The sequence below is a fragment of the Silurus meridionalis genome, chromosome 1 (genome assembly GCF_014805685.1).
Source record: "Silurus meridionalis isolate SWU-2019-XX chromosome 1, ASM1480568v1, whole genome shotgun sequence".
Taxonomy (NCBI): domain Eukaryota; kingdom Metazoa; phylum Chordata; class Actinopteri; order Siluriformes; family Siluridae; genus Silurus; species Silurus meridionalis.
In genome coordinates, this window is record NC_060884.1 from 32,034,011 (window position 1) to 32,052,381 (window position 18,371).

Here is an 18,371-nt window from a genome sequence, read left to right on the forward strand (position 1 = left end):
TAGCTCGCGCGACGTGATGCGCGAGATCGTGACACGAGGGCTTCGCGTCACGTCACGTCACGCGCGCGCGGACGGGCTGGAGCGCAGAGCGGGCGCGAGGAGGAGCGCCGGCGCGCCGCAGTGCCATGTAAAAACCCAGCCGCGCGTGCATGGGGCAGGGGGTGGGGGTAAAAAAAGAGAGAGAGAGAGAGAGAGAGAGAGAGAGAGAGAGAGAGAGAGAGAGAGACCCTGGCGCGTGACCACGCGACTACTTGCACGCGGCACGCGGGACAAGGTGAGTAGCAATGTATGTGTGTGTATGTAAATATAAAGAGATTTATGTGCATTTGCATCATGATAAAGACAGTACAGCTGTGTGGACTGCTGGATCAGAACCTCATGGTGATGGTGCCTGTGGAGCTGCAGGACTGGAGGAAAAGCAGGATTAGTTTAGATGTATCTATAGACTGCATGAATCTGAGTGAATGGGTGTGATGTGCTCTCTAGGCACAGAGTCCCGATACAGAGTGCCAATACTTCTGAAATCTCCTTCTCTCACTCCTCTTTGTTGTTTGTGCCCTAGATTTTTATTATTTTACGCCAAATATTTTTCCCATGTAATTATTTTGTGTTCAAACGAATGCAAAGTTGGCTTTCGTAATCATGCATCGTTATCACCATCATCATCATCATCATCATCATTATCATCAGCAGCAGTAGCATCAGGACCATCATGCATATTCATACCCTAATCCCCCTCGAACTCTCAAGCATGTGATATACTCCATTAGGAGTGATCTGCTCTTGTTTTGTGTGTTTTGAGGGAACTTTTGGCTGATATTCTGACGAGGTTAAATCGGAGAGCCGTCATAGAGTATGTTTTAAAGTGCTCTAACACAAATCGGTCCAGCCACAGTTCGGAGTAAAAATCTCCGTGCTGGAATTAGCAGCTGATGTCTCACACCTTATTGTAGTTTCTGTGCCGTGTGGGTTTTCCTTCAGGTTCCTCACATCATCTAGGGACATCCTGGCAGGAGGACCTGCTACATGAATGAGTGTGTAATTATGTGTGTGTGTGTGTGTGTGTGTGTGTGTGTGTGTGTGTGTATTCCCACTTCACGGCTGGTGTTCCTAGAACTCTGGATTGTGGACCAGGACAAAACATTATTCTGTAGATGAAGGAATGAATGAAAAATCTGAATTTGGTCTCATTTGACCAGGTTCTTATTTCTGGAAAAAAAATCCACAGAAGCTTTGAAGGAGTTTATAGATGATGATAGATGAAAAAATGTTCACAAGGTAATTAATAACATTGGTTATTCTGAATAATTCCTATAATTGCGATCGTATTTTGTTGAGGCACCATGTGGTGTCCCAGGGAAGCTGTAGCTCAGCAGTTAGAACTTTGGCTTCTGACCAGAACCTTGTAAGTGCATATCCCAACACCTCCAAGCTGCCACTGCTGGGCCCCTGAACAAGGAAATCAACCTCTGTTTTGCTCAGATGTATAAATGAGATCATTGTATGTTGTGGATAAGAGCGTCCTACAAATCCCATAGATGTAAAAATGCGTAAACAAAAAAAATCTAATTCGCGTTTTGGCACAAAAGACGTGAGGCTACAAATACATGTGATTCCGATTCTTTCTGAACATCACATACATGTTATTTACCAGCATTTGAATGAAAGACTTCATCCTTGTTCTCAGAACCTCTCCGACTTATTCAGAAAACGTAAGCAGATAATCCTCCTCCGAGTCACGGACACTTGGGACACTACCAAACTATATCATATTTTCAGCACATCTACAATATCATTATTTTTAGCCACACCACATATTGAGCAATGTGCGGTTTTAGGATGAAACCCTGATTTCTCCGAGTGTGTCTTCCTTTAGCACAGTGAGATCCTCTGCAAGCAATCGTCCAGAAAGAGGGGAGAAAAAAACAGATCTAGCATCATGTATTGAGAAATGATGAGAGAGGACCGAGTTGTGCACGATAGCCATTTCGAGAAAGGAAGAAAAAGATGATGGATGAAGAGATGGAGATGTAAACATATGCCTCCTGTGAATTTACAACTCTGCATGCTTCCTGCACCTTCTGTTTCTCAGCAGCTCCTGCCCAATTCGCTGACAGTTTCTCACATCTGACAGCCATCCATCATGTGGTTTTTTTTTTTGCCATCTGTAGAACAGGTTGACTTTATCCCCTGAACTGTATTTACTGCAGATTAAAAATGTAAAAATACAACATCTATATATACACGAGTGCCAACTGTTGTGAAGTTCTGATCTGTTTCCGTTTCTCCCACAATAAAACTCGCACTCAGGGACATGCAGATGGGCTCTTTTTTTTATTGCTTTTTTTTTTGCTTTCTATCTTTTCCTTTTTTATTTTTTAAACATTTCTTTCGATTGCACGGTTAAACCTGCAGACCAGTTGCCATAGTAACAGCCATCATAGAAATGGGATCAGCCCCCAGTCAAACTTATTTATTTATTTATTTGTTTAAGGAGTCGTTTTCGGAATGGTGCCGTGAACCGCTGTGGTTCTAAAACCCGTAATGTTCTCGCATGATTCCTGCTCCCAAGACGCTTCCTGTCCCCAGGACTGTCGTTGAAACTGCTATATCGTTTCAGTGATCTTCGTGCTAGGATCAAATGCAAATCAATATGATTACTAGAAACCTGCATGGCTCTGAAGTGAATTCAGAATGACTTTTTTTTGGTGGCATCATAGAGACCGGATAAAACAGATGCCCTGGTCATCAAGAGGTTTTGTATAACTGCTTCAAAAAGATTTATATCATTGTCATCAATGCCAAATCAATACCTCATTGTCGAATCGAATCGAACGCTGCTCCTACTGGTGATCCATCCTCCCAATTGTGTGTTTACGTTTACGCCATTTGGCAGACGCCTTTATCTAGAGCGTCTTATATTTATCTCATTCACTCAACTGAGCAGCTATGGGCTTCAGGGCCTTGCTCAGGGGCCCAGCAGTTTGGTGTAGCTGGGATTTTAACTCATGGCCTGTATGGGGACTGTGTTTGTTCCCCTGACCATACGACTGGTATGTGCTTTATGAACATCCCATTGCACATTGAGTCCCCTTTTACTGTTATATTAACCAAACTTCACTCTTCTGGGAAGGGATGAACTCCACTTCGAACCATAAAAGCACATCTTCAAGTAGCTGGCTTTGTGCACAGAGGCATTGTCATGTATCTCATTGTTTTTCATGGACATATTTTTTGACATTTGAAAAAGCACCACATATTTATGGCATTTGGCAGACTCCCTTATACAGGGTTAAGGGCCTTGCTCAAGGGCCCAGCTGTGGCAGCTTGGTGGTGCTTGGATTTAAACTTGTGACCTTTCGATTTCAGAGTCCAAAGCTTTAACCACTGCGCTACTACATCTATGAGCTACGTATATAATTTTATATACACAATTGAATTTTCTATTCAAGAATTATGTTAAAAGTAAAAAATATAAAATAAATTTTTATTTGATTTTTTTATAAATAATAAAGCACCCACATGCACAAAAACTTTTTTATTCTTTCATTTTTTTGTTTTAGTTTTATGTAAATACTTAATAGAGCATATTCTATGTCAATCTATATCAATAAAAAAAATATATGGTTATCGGGTTCATGGTTAATTATCTGTTACAAATAACCGAGAATCTTTGACATTTATGACTGTAGTGACGTTCATTATCATTCCGGGTTTTAATAAACTCACGCACCATAACATCCACGCAAGAAAAGCTTCATTAACGACAATGTCACACTTTCTGCGACCACAGTTGATGTTCCTTGAAATCATGTTATAATAGCTATCATTTTCTCTCTCTTTTTTCCCAGGCCTGTCAATCACTCAATGATATGAGGGGGTCAAGCGTGACAGATGGGTGTGGCTTGCAATGAGTGTGACAGTGCATGATTGTTTCCATGGAGACAGATGGCAGCTTTTCTGAGAGCCCCAAACTCACACTTCTACAGTCTAATGACGGTGTGGGTTCGGGGCTTGTTGAGCCCGAGGAGGAGTGGCTCGGCTTCCGGGCCACAGTGAGTGCTGTGCTGTTTCTGGAGTTTCTGCTCGGTGTGGGCGGGAACCTGACAGTGTTGGTGTTGTACTGTGGCCACTGCAACCTTCTCGAGTCGGTCAGCCATGCTGTAACTCTCAGCCTGCACACGCTTGACCTGCTGCTCTGTCTGCTCTGCCTGCCCATCACTGCGATTCTCCTCCTTCTGGGTGGAACCTCCAGCCCTCATCACGTCCTGCTCTGCTGTCTCCATGAATCAGCAGCCACATTTGCCAGTGTAGGAACTGCACTGAACCTTCTGCTCATTAGCCTCGATCGCTATGATATCAGTGTCCGTCCTGCCAATCGTCTGCTCACCCCAAGGAGAGCGGCGTTTTTGCTAGCTGGAGTGTGGGTAGTATCTTTAACCTTGCCAGTCTTGCCATTTGTGGAGGCAGGGCTTGGTTCTGAGACAACTGATGGAGCACCTGTTTACTCAAATAGCACTTTGTTGTGTTCCCAACTGGTAGGGACCCTGCAAGCTCATCTTTTTTTGCAGGCTCCTATCTTTTTGTGCTCACTAGCTGTAATGCTGTATACTTACTCACGCATCCTGAGGGCCTTGCGCATTCGCATCGGACATCCAGCACGAGTGCAAAAAGGCACCACACAACTTGTCCAGCGCCCCTGGCAGTGTCGCAATAGGTCTGCAAGGTCACCAGATCACATAGCAAAGACTGTATCTGCCTCTCCTCCTCCTCTTTCCACTGGACCTCTTGTGGCCTCAGACACCATAACCACAGTGACTATGAACACAGAGACCAACACTCCATCAGTGAACACTCCACTGAGTCCAACCCCAACCACATCCACTGCAACCACACCGTTTTCACTGACCTCAAATGTAGGCTTATCATCCGGAGCAATACCGTTGAATCCTATTTCAACTCTATCCACCTTAACCACAACTCTAAACCAGAATCCAAATGCTTCCACCTTCGACACCCATCTATACCCTAACATATCCACAATAACCACTCATCAAAAACATACCTCAAACACATCCAGCATAATCACCCACCTAAACCCTAACCCCAATACATCCACCATATCCTTTCCTCTAAACCATAACTTAGCAGAATCGACCACAACCACCTACCAAAACTCTAACCCCATACATCCCCATAACCACCCATATAAACTGCAACCCCACAATATCCAGTATATCTTTCTCTTTGAACCCTATGCCGACTATATCCACCATATTTGTGTCTCCAAATTCCAGTCCATCTACTTCCACCTCAACTATCATTTTAAGCCATGTCCCAGTGGTATCCACTATAACACTACCTCCAAACTCCAGTTCCTTAAAATCCACCATACCCTTACCTCCAAACTCCAGCCCCTCTATATCCACCATTACCCTACCTCCAAACCCCAGCCCCTCCACATTCACCAACCCCCTACCTACAAACCCAGGTCCCTCCACCATAACCACACCTCTTAAACACACTGCCTCATCAACAGTCTTGCCACTTAATCCCAGTCCAGCAATATCCACCACTCCATTGGGTCCCACAGCTACTCCTGCTCCACCCAGTGTTGGTGTAGGGGCCTCGGTGTCAGCCATCTTGGCTCTTCGCCGAGCTGTCAGACGCCACCGAGACCGAAGGGAACGTCAAAAACGTGTCTTCCGCATGTCCGTCATAATTGTCCTCTCGTTCCTCCTGTGCTGGGCTCCTCTGTCCATTACACCTCTCCTACATCTGGCCATCGGACCCTCTGATTGGCTGGAGCGCCTCAGGGTCTGTTTCCTAGTGCTTGCTTACTGGACAGTGGTGCTTCATCCGCTGCTGTACGCGTTCACACGGCAGAAACTGCGCAAAGTCCTGCACACACGTCTACGCAAGCTGCATAACAGAAACAACAACACGCAGCACACCGTGGCCCAGATAAAGCAGAGAAATCGCCGCAAGCACAGGGCAACCTGCAGCGATGCTACTGACCGCTGCCTAATGGACGCAGTCCGTGAGTGACGACCTGCGCTGTGTGTGTGTGTGTGTGTGTGTGTGTGTAAGAGTGTGAGAGTGTGTGTGTGAGGTGTGGAGAACAAGGCGGGGATATCATCTCACATTGCATGTCAACAGTTTCTTCTGTACAGCGATAATAAGAAGCACATGTTCCAAAGCACACCGAGCTCAGAGAGAAAAACACAGGGCGATATCTAATTAACCATAGCCACAGATCAGATGGCAATAATTTCATAAACCAGGGCATGCATGAAAGGATTTTCATGTGGAGGAATTCTTCTAACACTGGCATTATATACCGTGAGATGCGTAGCATTTATTTACATGATACAAACCTGCGTCTGTGTAATAGATCTACAACTAGTACAGATGGTCCCCGCGTTACGATGGTTTGATAGGGATATAACAAATTTGTACAAATATTTAGTTTCGAGTGGCAGGCAACCCTAGCAGTGTATGTTCCACCCTCCACTGGCGAACCAGCGCTCGTCCATGTGCCCACTGCCACGTACATATATTCGGTATCATTTATATTATTTTAGTAATCAAGTATTCTACCGATTATTCCATCGATTAATCGAGTAATAAGTACTTTTTCTTCATTAAACAACTATATTAAATATACAAGAAAAAATAAGATGGGTCTCTCCTTTTTTAGAAAAATTTACATTTTTATTGCTGAAATTGCACACAAGAATATCTGTGAAAACTAAACCCATTTAATTGCCATGTTACATCAAAATGCTAATACAAATATGTAAATAAAAAATATATATAAAAATCAATTTCAAATGACTTTTAAAAGGGTAAATGCTCTGTACTGTCCTGCACTGCACTGTACTGCACTGTCCATTTTTCATTCTGCAGCGTCTTGTGTTTGCCTGTTAGAGCGCTCCAGAGTTTAGTGAGTGGTGCGTCAGTAATAACGGTCCGTGGGGAAACACAGTGCTCCATGTAGAGTTAAATGGACTAAATGAAGCAGTGAGGCAAATAAATTGCTTCGATGCATTTTTGTAATCTAATTATTTGAGTTGTTTGAGGAATCGTTTCAGCTCTAGTATAATTTATCCAATACGGTACTGAAAAGTGCTCTGTTTTGCCAAGTTATGTACTGTAATTTAAATTAATAACAAATTACAGTACACTTCCCCATACTGATCACCATTCTTTAAGACTCCTGGGTAGGCTAGGCCATGTCTCAACTTACAATATTTCCAGCTACGATGAGGTCATCGTAACGCATCTCTATCGTAACTCGGGGACTACCTGTACTTTTGTTCCTGATAGAGTGCAATAGATTTATTATCGATGTTCATGATCAGGGATGTAAATATAAACGACGATCCGATTCTAACGACTGACTTCAAGCTGAATTTGTAAAACAAATGCAACAGGGTCTATGTGTACTTGTGTATCTATATACATGTATAACAGCATTTGATGATTTCCATTCATTTGTGATTACTGTGGATTTTGCAGTAGATCAGCAATAATGTTGAATTCTATAAATAAAGTTATATACTTCTTTGGTTGTCGCTGTTTACACTTTAATTCATTAAAGACGCTGGGCTGCTTTTACCCAACATCAACACACTTGTTAAAATCATTATTTTATTTTTATTTTTTACCTATTATTTATCCATAACAGTATCATGTGTGTTTACAGCAGAGAAGAATTACAGCACTTTTACATGTACTGAGAAAAGAATAAAAATTCTATTGACTTCATAACCACTTATAATGGAAATGAAATGACACATTTTGGATTGTGGTATTGCAAGAGGTAACCACAACTGGTAGAAATGTCATTGTCATGTTTACAGTGTTACAGTAGCTGCCAAAAGAAAGTAAACAAAGAGACATGCGCGTTTGTAAAGGTTAAATAAAGGTTAAAGGAAAAAACACAAGAATTGGACAGTAAATTAATGAAAGAAAGTTTTGTGGCATCCAAATTGTAAATTTTTGTCTCTGTAACAGAGGAACTTGTATAAGACAGAGAACAGGAGAGAAGATGTGATCAGACTTCCTTCACCCCCACAGTCATTAATGTGGAAGCTTAATAGTTTAGGGTTGTTTTGCATCAGGGAAGGTTGGAGACTTATTTCTGAAAGTGAAAGGAATCCTGAACCAAGATGGCAACCATGGACTGGACTGGACTGCGGCTCATTGGAACCGACTTCACCACAAGACGATGAGCCGAAGCGTATGAACTTTTATAAGCGATATTTAGAGAGCAAACAGTCATCTGGAGTGATATCTATCATGGAATGACCTGCCCAGTCACTGCACCTAAATCCTATTGAACTGGATCACAAGAAAGAAATCTCCAACTACTGAAAAGTTTTTCAAGCAAAGTATTCCAGCTGAATGTTTGTAGAAACGAACAGTCAGGATGCCAAGTGTGTGTGAAGCTGTTCTTCCTGAAGGGAAGATTTTTCAATGAAAATAAGGTGGAACATCTGGACATTTATATATTTGTTTGGTCAGAGTAGATCTTCATACAGTTACATGACTGAGTTTGTTGTGTAGAAACAAAAGGAACATACAGTATCTCACAAAAGTGAGTACACCCCCTCAAATTTCAGCAGCCATTGTAGTATATGTTCTCAAGGGACAATACTATAGAAATGAATCTTGGATATATTTTAGTGTGTCGAGAAAAATATTCGAATCAACTTTATCTAGAGTGTGTGCTCAGAAACGGGTTCTGAGTTTCGACAGTAGTCAATGTGCAGTTTGTACAACAGTACAAATTTACTGTCCTCTAAAAATAACTCAACATTCAGCCTTTATGGTCAGTTATTGAGCAGTGCTAGATATGAATGGTGCTTACACAAAATATTGACACAGTTTTGACATGTTAACTGAGGGTGCACTCACTTTTGTTGCCAGTTATTTATACAATAATGGCTGTATGATGTTATTTTTAGAGGACAGTAAATCTGTACTGCTACACAAATTGCACATTGAATACACTAAAATATATACAAGTTTAATTTTTATGCTATTGTCCCTTGAAAACATATAATAAAATGGTTGCTGAAATGTTAGGAGTGTATTTACTTCTGTGAAATACAGTACATGTGTCTCTGAAAAATCATTAAAGTGATATAATAAATGCTTAATTTTTTAATTTTTTAATAGAAAAAAATCTCTTTAATCTCTACAATTAATACCTTTTGCAAGTCTCCTCAGCATTCTCTAAGAACCCAGATGTTTGCATCACATGGGCCTATGACTATGTATTCACAACATCCAAGCATCCAAGTGTCCACAGAAACCCTGGAGTGGAGTTTTCAGTTTGGAGAGATGCAGCGTTCTAGCGACAGTATGAAGTAAAAAATGCAAGGTCACTAGACTAAATAAACAAAGCAGCGCCAGAATATTGTATTTCCAGTATTAAGTGGCATCTGCATAGAAAAGTACAGAGGTGTATCTGATCCCGACAGGACAAAAACGATCAGACATCTGCTGATTTGTGAATAAAGCAGGTCATTCATCCAGCCTGTAATTTTCTCAAAAGAGGATGGAGGAAAAACACTGACACGGCAGATCTGGACAGATACAAGGTCACAGACAAGCGCTTATAAAATATTTAAAAAAAGCAGGACGCTGTGTAAATGTAATTTCAAAGCTAAAAAGATATTTACTGAATTGTTTAGTATTAAATCCGCCCCCTGTTGCTTTAATAAAAGCGTGCACATGAGCTGGTGTGAACTCCAAAAGTCTGTGTAAAACCACCTTGAAATTGTAGCTCAGTAGTAAAAGCATTGGACATTCATGAGGGAAGGTGATGAGTTTAAATCCCAACACTACCAAGCCACCACTTATGGGCCCTTGAGCAAGGCCCTTAGCCAGTTGTATAACGGAGATAATTAAAAATGGCTCTGGAGGAAGGCAATTGCCAAATGGTGCCAAATGTAAACCAAGGCTTTGGGTTACTGATCGGAAGGTCGGGTTAGGGTTAGGGTTAGGGCTCCTTTGGGGAACTTGAGAAAGACCCTTAACCCTCTGTTCTCCAGGGGTGCTGTAACATAGCTGACCCTTCCTACATTGCTGGGATTCTAAAATAAAAAAATCACAGGTGTCTTATGTAAGTACTTGCTTTGTGTGAGCTATGCTGCTTTGTGGCTCACCATAAGTGTGAAAGGTGCAGTTTGCTGACTTCATAAATCACGGATCACTGACTAAGAACATGTTTGGCAAATTGAGGAGAAATTCTTGCAGAAAGAAAATCACTGTGCCTGTCACTGATAAATGGGATTTGATTGAGGAAAAATAAGAGCTTGGAACAGTACAGCTGGAGCCAGGGTTCGGCAAAGATACATCAAAATGCATCAAATACATCAAAATGCATTTTTATATTAAACACCAAATACCTTAACTTATATTAAACTTAAATTTTTTAATAAAAACAAAATACTTAAAAATACTTAACAAGTGAGAATGAAATTTTTTCACAAACCGTCCATTAATTGGCGTATTTGATCTGTTCCTTTGCCATTACACTGACAGTTGATTAAATAACAATGTTTAATAGCAACAAATTTTCTCTGGCAGAGTCACGCAATAAATCTGACATATGAACACAGTTAACAGATCAAATATTCACATACAATATCCCTGTGATCTCCCAGATAAAGGTTAGTTTTAAAGTAACCAACAGTTTAATGTTCAGCAGTTTGCGAATGACTGATAATTGCATGACAATTACAAACAAGTCATAACAAGACGACTGATGGCACCTGTATTCATAGCAACTAGTTTCTAACTGATTAATCATTTGACTGGTAATCATAAATATATTCGTATATTATGTGTCAGACAGTCATTCATGCAATGGTGTGCAAATGGTGACCCAACAAAAAAGCTACTTCAATTAGGGGACAGTATTCAGCAAACAAGCTTGTTCCATTAGATTTAGTGGAGATTTGTGGAGATACATTCAGCCACAAGGTGTGTTAGAAGAAGCCAAGTACTGATGTAGGTGAGGTGAGGTGAGGTGAGGTGAGGTGAGGAGGCCTGGGGTGCAATTAGTGTGAAAAATTCATCTAGAAGATGTTCAATAGGCTTGAAGTTCTACAGCAGGAGATCCTTCACTCCAGCCCATGTAAAGCATATTTTCTTGGAGCTGGCTTTGTGCACAGGGGCATTGTCATGCTGAAACAGGTTTGGATCTCCTAGTTTAAGTGATGGAAGTATCCAAAGACATCTAATCTAACAATTGTGTGGCAACATTGTTTGAGGAAGAACCACATACGGCTGGAGAAGTCAGGTGTCCCAATCATTTTTGTCCATAACGTTTTCTTCAGAAATAGAGAAGTCACATGCTTTCACTTGAAGTTCGTGTCAAGTCAATAGTCAAGAGGCTTTTTATTGTCATTTCTACTATACACAGTGGTACACAGTACACAGTAAAAACGAGACAACGTTCCTCCAGAATCCTGGTGCTACACTAATCAACATAGAGCTACAACACAACACAAAGCTACGTAAAGTTTAAGTATAACTGAGGCAAATAATTGGAAGCGTTTTGCTAAAATACACACAAAAATTTGTAAATTAAGATTTTAAATACAAATATTTTGAATGCTATTTTATAAACCTCTAGTTTGACCTGCCTGAATATGGAATAACCATTTAGATTTAATGACAAAACTATCCATTATATATATATATCTCAAAATCAAGATTTATTGTAAAGATGGATCTTCAGTGGCAAAATGAACATATAAGATAAAGTTTCCAGATTTGCTCTGTTTACATGAATGTACTTGATTTACCTACGTTTAAACACTATCACCTCCCAGCATTTCTGCCACTTTTATGTGTCCTGGAAGTCTTCCCTTTTGAAGTGTGTCAAGCACCTTCTGCGTTTCACACTGGATCTCTGCAATAGTGTCAAAACGGCAACCTTTTAGCTGGATCTTCATCTTCAGGAGGTCCACAGGAGTCAAATCTGGTGAGTAGGGTGGGTGTGGAAGTGAGATTATGTGGATTGTTCTCTGATGATCATTATGCACAAGTTGCTGAATGGTTTTGACATTTTCGGGGGGGTTGAGCTCATTGAAGGTCTTCCTGATCTCTTGCCATCTTTCAGTGATGTTTTTCTTTGTTCTAACTTGCCGTCCTTGATGAGAATAGCACCGATTAGCACCATTAGTCTCGAACATTTTTATACCACCTCTTATTTTCTTTCTGTATAAAAAATTACATTTTGCTACTGAAGATCTTTTGTTCAGAATTGATGCTTATATGTTTCTAGTTACAGTTGAGGAGCCAGTTTTTACGCTGTTCTCAGATTCATTCAACTAATTAGAGCCAATTAAATTTTTTTAACTGCTCAGTCAAAGAGGCCACTGAAATCCCTCCTGTGTTCCAGTTCAACACCAATGCCTTCACAAAGCTGATCGATTTCAGTGACTGAGCCCCTCAGTAGGACGTCTCTTTAATTAGTAAAATGGTCAGCTATGTAATCTCTCCGTTAGAGGTGTGTTTTAATCTTTGAAGCGTTATTATCGCTGTGACTGTAACACAGTCACTGTGCAGAGTAAAGTGCAGGTCCTCACTTATCCTTGTTATCAGTAATGATGGAGGCACTCCACGGGTGCACTTTAATAACCTTAACATATATTAATGTTTGATGACATGCTCTGACATTTACCAGAGACCTGTTTGAGACACAGTGATGAAGACCCAGTCCAAGGTGCTAAAAGCATCAAAGGACATCACTAGACAAGGGAAAGTCATTTTCTTTTCATTTTTTTACAAATCAAAATCCTTTCATTACTGACATTCATCAGTTACATACTGGTGCACATTTACTGTACTGGCCAAGGGATGTTTTTATTGCCTCATAGTGGTGTGTTCTTTTGCCCTGATTGCTGTTTGCACAGGTGTGTTCTTGTTAGTTTTGTTTTTTGCATCATTTTGTGTACATTTCTGTCATTTTATGTAGCACCTTGGTCGTGGAGGAACGTTGTTTTCTCTCTGCTGTGTACTGTAGTGTATAAGATGCTACTGAGGTACCAGTGATTCTGTCACTTTCTTCTTTCTGGACCTGCTGGATACCTCTAAAAGGAGTTATCGTTAATTGGACACCACTTTGTGCAGCTGAAGATGTTCTCCACATGAACAGCCTTAAAGATGCATGAGGGTATTTTGGAGGTTAAACTCAAGAACCAGGAAGATGGATTTGGTCTGTAATTAATATAAACGGTTTCCTACAATGACTCATGGCTGCAATTGCCATGAACAGTTTCACATTCCAGTGTCCATCAGTGAACAGCTGATAACCTCAACAATGATACTATAATGAGTGGACATTCGATGTCACCCAGATCAGGATGGGTTCCCTACTAAATCCTGGTTCCTCTCATACTCTGGTTTCTTCCTCATATTATCTCAGGGAGGTTTTTTTTTGCCACAGTCCTCACTGGCTCGCTCATTATGGATTTACTTATAGGGGACTAATTTATGAAAGCTAAAATGAATATTAACAGATTTAATTTATTTCTGTATTATTTCTGTATTCTGCTCTTAAACTGAACAAAAATGTATTGAAATGAAAATGATGATAATAAACTTCTGAATAAACTTCTTGATTCAAATTAGACGGAAGGTTTGGGGACCTTGTGCTCAGACCCCAGCTTCCTGACATCGCTTGGACATGCAAAGAAAGAATTTCACTGTGCTGTAAAGTACATTTAACCAGTACAGACCATCCTTTCTTTCTATTACTTTATCAGCTTACACAGGAACTTGTGTGGCAGATGCTCTATATATTCTATATTCTGTTCAAGGTATTAAACAGCAACATTACTGGCTGGGAGATTGGGGGTTTAGCGCCAGCATCACTTAGCTGCTACTGTTGGGCCCTTGAGCAAGGCCCCTAACTCTCTCTGCTCCATTTATGCAGTGCTTTATCATAGCTGGCCCTGAGCTTTATCACGGTGCTTTATCATAGCTGGCCCAAGCTCTGAAACCAACTTCCAGACAAGCTGGCTTATGAGAAGAGAGAATTTCACTCTGCTGTAATGTATATGTGACAAGTGAAAGCCTTGGAAAAGCCTTGAAGGAGTCTCCAGTTTTCCAGAGGAAAAGCTATAAATTTTCAAACAGATGAATAAACAGTATGAAGGAGCAGCTGTAAACGGTCGAAAGTCAGGTCAAGAAAATGCTGTCCATCACTTTAACACCACAGCGTGGAATCTATCCCTGTCACATCTCTATATGGACGAGGTGGGTTTAAAATGAATATTATGAAGCAGTGAGGTTATTGTTGTAATACATGAAACTGTGATTGATTCGCTCCTCTTATTCCTATTGATAAGACGTGTGTGCAAAGCAGCAACATATTCACAATAATCTGATTAGGTTTCATTTCTAGATGTCCTGTGGCCATTTAATGACAATAATAAACCCCTGAATGACAGATTCAATTGATTATTTGGCCATTTCTGGTTTGCTTTGGTGGGTCACTTGGATATGTGAATCCTGGACACTGTGTTCTGTGCTACTCCATGTGTATTGTAGTAATGAAGACCACGGTGAGTTTTCAGTGAGTCAGAGCCCTCGGCTGAGTCATCAAGAACAGCTGGCTCACTGCCAAGTTCACTGTAGTGTGTCTGCAAATGTTCCCAAGGTGCTAGATATGTATATAATAATAATATTAATAATAATATTAATAATAGTAATAATAATAATAATAATAATAATAATAATGTTAGAAAAAATATAAAATCAAAATGGATCGAATAATAGAATAAAAACGAATAAATAATTTATAAGTCATTTGAAAGTTCCATAAGCAATCGAATAATAATAAAAAGCAGGTAATAATAATAGCAATTTAATAATAGCAGGTTCCTGTCCTACTAATACACACACACACACACACACACACACACACACACAGAGCGCAGTGCAGTCAAACCTTTAGACTGTGTCAATCATTTAAACAGTCTGTGTAACATTCTCGATGGCTTTAAAGGTATATTTTCAGCCCTGAACAGCTCAGATATAGAGTTTTACTGAATACATTTCAGTCACGGCCTGTATGTGATTAAATGTGTGTGCCAAAAACAAACACAGAATACAGAGGAACATTCAGCAGAAGTTGGAGGCACACAATGGTATGTGGTGTTTTTTAATGAAATTTTCAGCTTGGAAAACCTCTGTATGACCCTGACCACTGTACTGTAACTCAGGATCAGGGTGATACTGATCTTCTTACAGTCTCGGCATCTATGTGGAAGGCAACAATTCTAATTCTTTAACATGAGGTGCATGTTGAACATCCAGCGATCAGTATAAAAGAATTTTACTCAAAGCAGCACAGTATAACTGCTCTAATTGAAGATACACAAATTTGTCCTGTCAAGCAGACAAAAACATGAACATGATGAACAGGACGTGTGGCTTTGCATGTTTACACCGCATACAGCTGTTATCACTAAGGGTGTACTTACTTTTGTTGGCAGTTATTTGACAATGATGGCTGTATGTTGAGTTATTTTTAGAGGACAGTAAATCTGTACTGCTACACAACCTGCACATTAACTAAAATATATCCAAGTTTTATTTCAATATGATTGTCCCTTCAGAAGATACACTACAATGGTTGAAATGTAAGGGGTGTAGTCACTGTTTTGAGATACTGCAGTTCCCTCAGAAATGTATTAAGTGGTGGACAGAAAGTACATACACAATGGCAGGGTTAACAAAAAGAAACTAGAGGCAGCACATTGTCACTGTTGCTGCTCACTCAGTCCTGTACATAAGATTTGTTTTAAACATTCATGAAAACACTAAAGAAACCACAGCGCTAGCGTTAGCTGCTATCCAGGAAGTGGCTAACAGTCGCTAACAGCGTTTAAGGTCCAGCTTCAAGAATTTCCGGAGAAAATCCGGACAATTTCACATATCGAGGGAGTGAATAAATGAAGGATGGAAGGAATGAAGTGTGGTAAAATAAATAGAACAGTTAAGTGGATTATATCTTTCGAAAATTAAATATGAAATGTAAAACACACGCACACTTACACACACATCTGTATTACCCAAACAGGGTCTAACAAATGTTAATTATTTAACTGAATTTTTCCATTTATTTACTTATTTAATTAGTTTAGTTTGTGCCAATTCAATTTATTACTAAATTTAATCAATATAATAGAAAAAAGTGTATTGCATTTATTTAATTTATTCTATTTTCTATGTATAAAATATTATAAATTATTATTTCTGTATGTAACTTTAGACTTTTTTATATTAAAATTTAAAAAATATGCTATTTGCAAACAAAAATTGTACAACCTTTAATTTAAATTTTTGTATTTATTTATTTAAATTACGCATTTATATTATGATGCATTACAATTCATTTAAATCTTTTGTACAGGGTTTGTAAAAGCTGCACTTGGATTCAGAAAATTACCATTTTGATCTTGAACATCTGATAACATGAGGTCTCAGCTGAGGGTAATATTCTCACCTCACACTTCATCCACTTCAGTGCCTTCTCAAATCATCTCTGACCAAAAAAATAGCAAAAAGGCAAAATAAAGGCAAAAAAACACAAAAATTTTGCCATACATGAAAATAAATCGCCAAAATGGCAGCTTTATAATAGTAAATGATGCCGGATGTGTCTGTGGGCATGATGGCATGATGACATGATGACAGCTGCATCCTGAATGTTTGATTAGCGAAGCTTAAAATACATCTTCACCCACGGTGAGGGAAAGAAGACGTTTCACTGAGGACATTACATCATTCTATATATACAAACACCTGCAGGATGGGCATGAGCACTCTTCTCTCACCTCCCTCACCTCCTGTCTATCCCTCCCAGATTGCTGAGCCATGACATGGAAAGTAAACGAGAGTCAGGAGACAGAAATCAGAGATGATTACTCGATGGATCTGATCTAAATATTACCCCAGACTTCATTCAGACGGTTCAAACTCTCACGAATGGCGTTTTTCGATATCATCCTTTCCATTTCCTGTCATCTTTCTCCTCGTTTCTTTAATGTAGCCCTCCCTCTTTCTCTCTTCGTTCATCTGCCTCTGTGGGAGAAAGTCACCTTGGAGAAAAGAGCGAGAGAGAGAGAGAGAGAGAGAAGAGAGATGCTGTGGGGGTGGTGGAATGAGGAACCATGTGGTGCTCTAAAGCATCAAAAACAGGATAAGCTCCAATTGTGGGCAGAATTTCTGCAGGCAAAAAAATTATGTTACATTACAAACCCTATATTACAGGAAATTGCACACTGACAGGCAAAATAAGTGGAGGTATAACACATCCTGCTAAAATGATATAAATGCTCCTCTGATTATTTCTTCTCCTCTCTCCAGGCTACAAAAATCCTTCCTTGCAAAGCTTTTGTTTTATTTATTCATTGCTTTCAACAGCAGACTTTGCCACAAGGCGGCTTTACAGAAAAACAGATTTATATTTACATCCGTGTACATCACTGAGACCTACTTGAGAGGAGCCAGACTGAAAAGGAACCAAGTGGACAAGAGCAAAGATATATGAAATGCTGAGTATCTTCACAGGATGTTCAGTGTAAGCAGATTATAAATAAGACCCTTGGGACGAGCAGGGCATAGTTTTATGATTATAGAAGCAGCTCATTTGTAGCATTTTGCATTATACAGATGAGCTGAAGCACTAGAGGTCCATGCCGATAGTTTTTCCGGCTCTCGCTGTCATAATGAGAGCGGCCTCTAGAGGCAAATCACTGACACCACACGCTGTTTGTTTTTACACGTGAAGATGCCAGGAAAGATACAGTATCTGAAATAAACACTTTTTACAACTGTGGTGATCAGAAAAGCATCTCAGATCACACAAACCATTAAACCTTGAGGTGGGTGGGCTACAACAGCAAAAGACCACATCGGGATCCACTTCAGTGAGCCAACAGTCGAATGCGAAACCAAAGGAAAATAGATCAGTTGGGAGATCGTTAGATTGAAGATATAAAAGTGCCTGGTTCGATTCTTGGTTTCAGCAGCTGCTTAGAAGCATTAAGAGAAAATTACATACAGGTTCCTGACCATCAAACGAATTCAAAAGCGGCTTCCTAAGCCAGGCGCAGGAGCCATTATCTGAACTTGAATAGCTCTACCAAAATCTGCTATTTATACAGAATTTTATATTTATACACACTGGAACTGTGAACACATTATTCATGTTACACATTTTATTAATGTTCAACTCACCTTAATTCGGGATAGATCAACTATGTTCATGCTCTACTGCACTCCCACATCCACATCACATGGTTTCCTTATTTTTATATATTTGTCTATATATTTAT

General features: G+C 39.9%; 2 protein-coding genes across 2 annotated transcripts; both read left to right on the forward strand.

Annotated features, from left to right (window-relative positions):
• On the forward strand, nt 1-5,536 carry LOC124396030. The gene is made up of 2 exons (XM_046865012.1): nt 1-274; nt 3,852-5,536. Exon 2 carries the CDS (start codon nt 3,927-3,929, stop codon nt 5,517-5,519), a length of 1,593 nt encoding a protein of 530 aa, XP_046720968.1. The 5' UTR covers nt 1-274; nt 3,852-3,926; the 3' UTR covers nt 5,520-5,536.
• Nucleotides 5,536-6,048, forward strand: LOC124396105 (G-protein coupled receptor 22-like). The gene has a single exon (XM_046865131.1). The coding sequence runs from the start codon at nt 5,710-5,712 to the stop codon at nt 6,046-6,048; it is 339 nt and encodes a 112-aa protein (XP_046721087.1). The 5' UTR covers nt 5,536-5,709.
• The last annotated feature ends 12,323 nt before the right edge of the window (nt 6,049-18,371 follow it).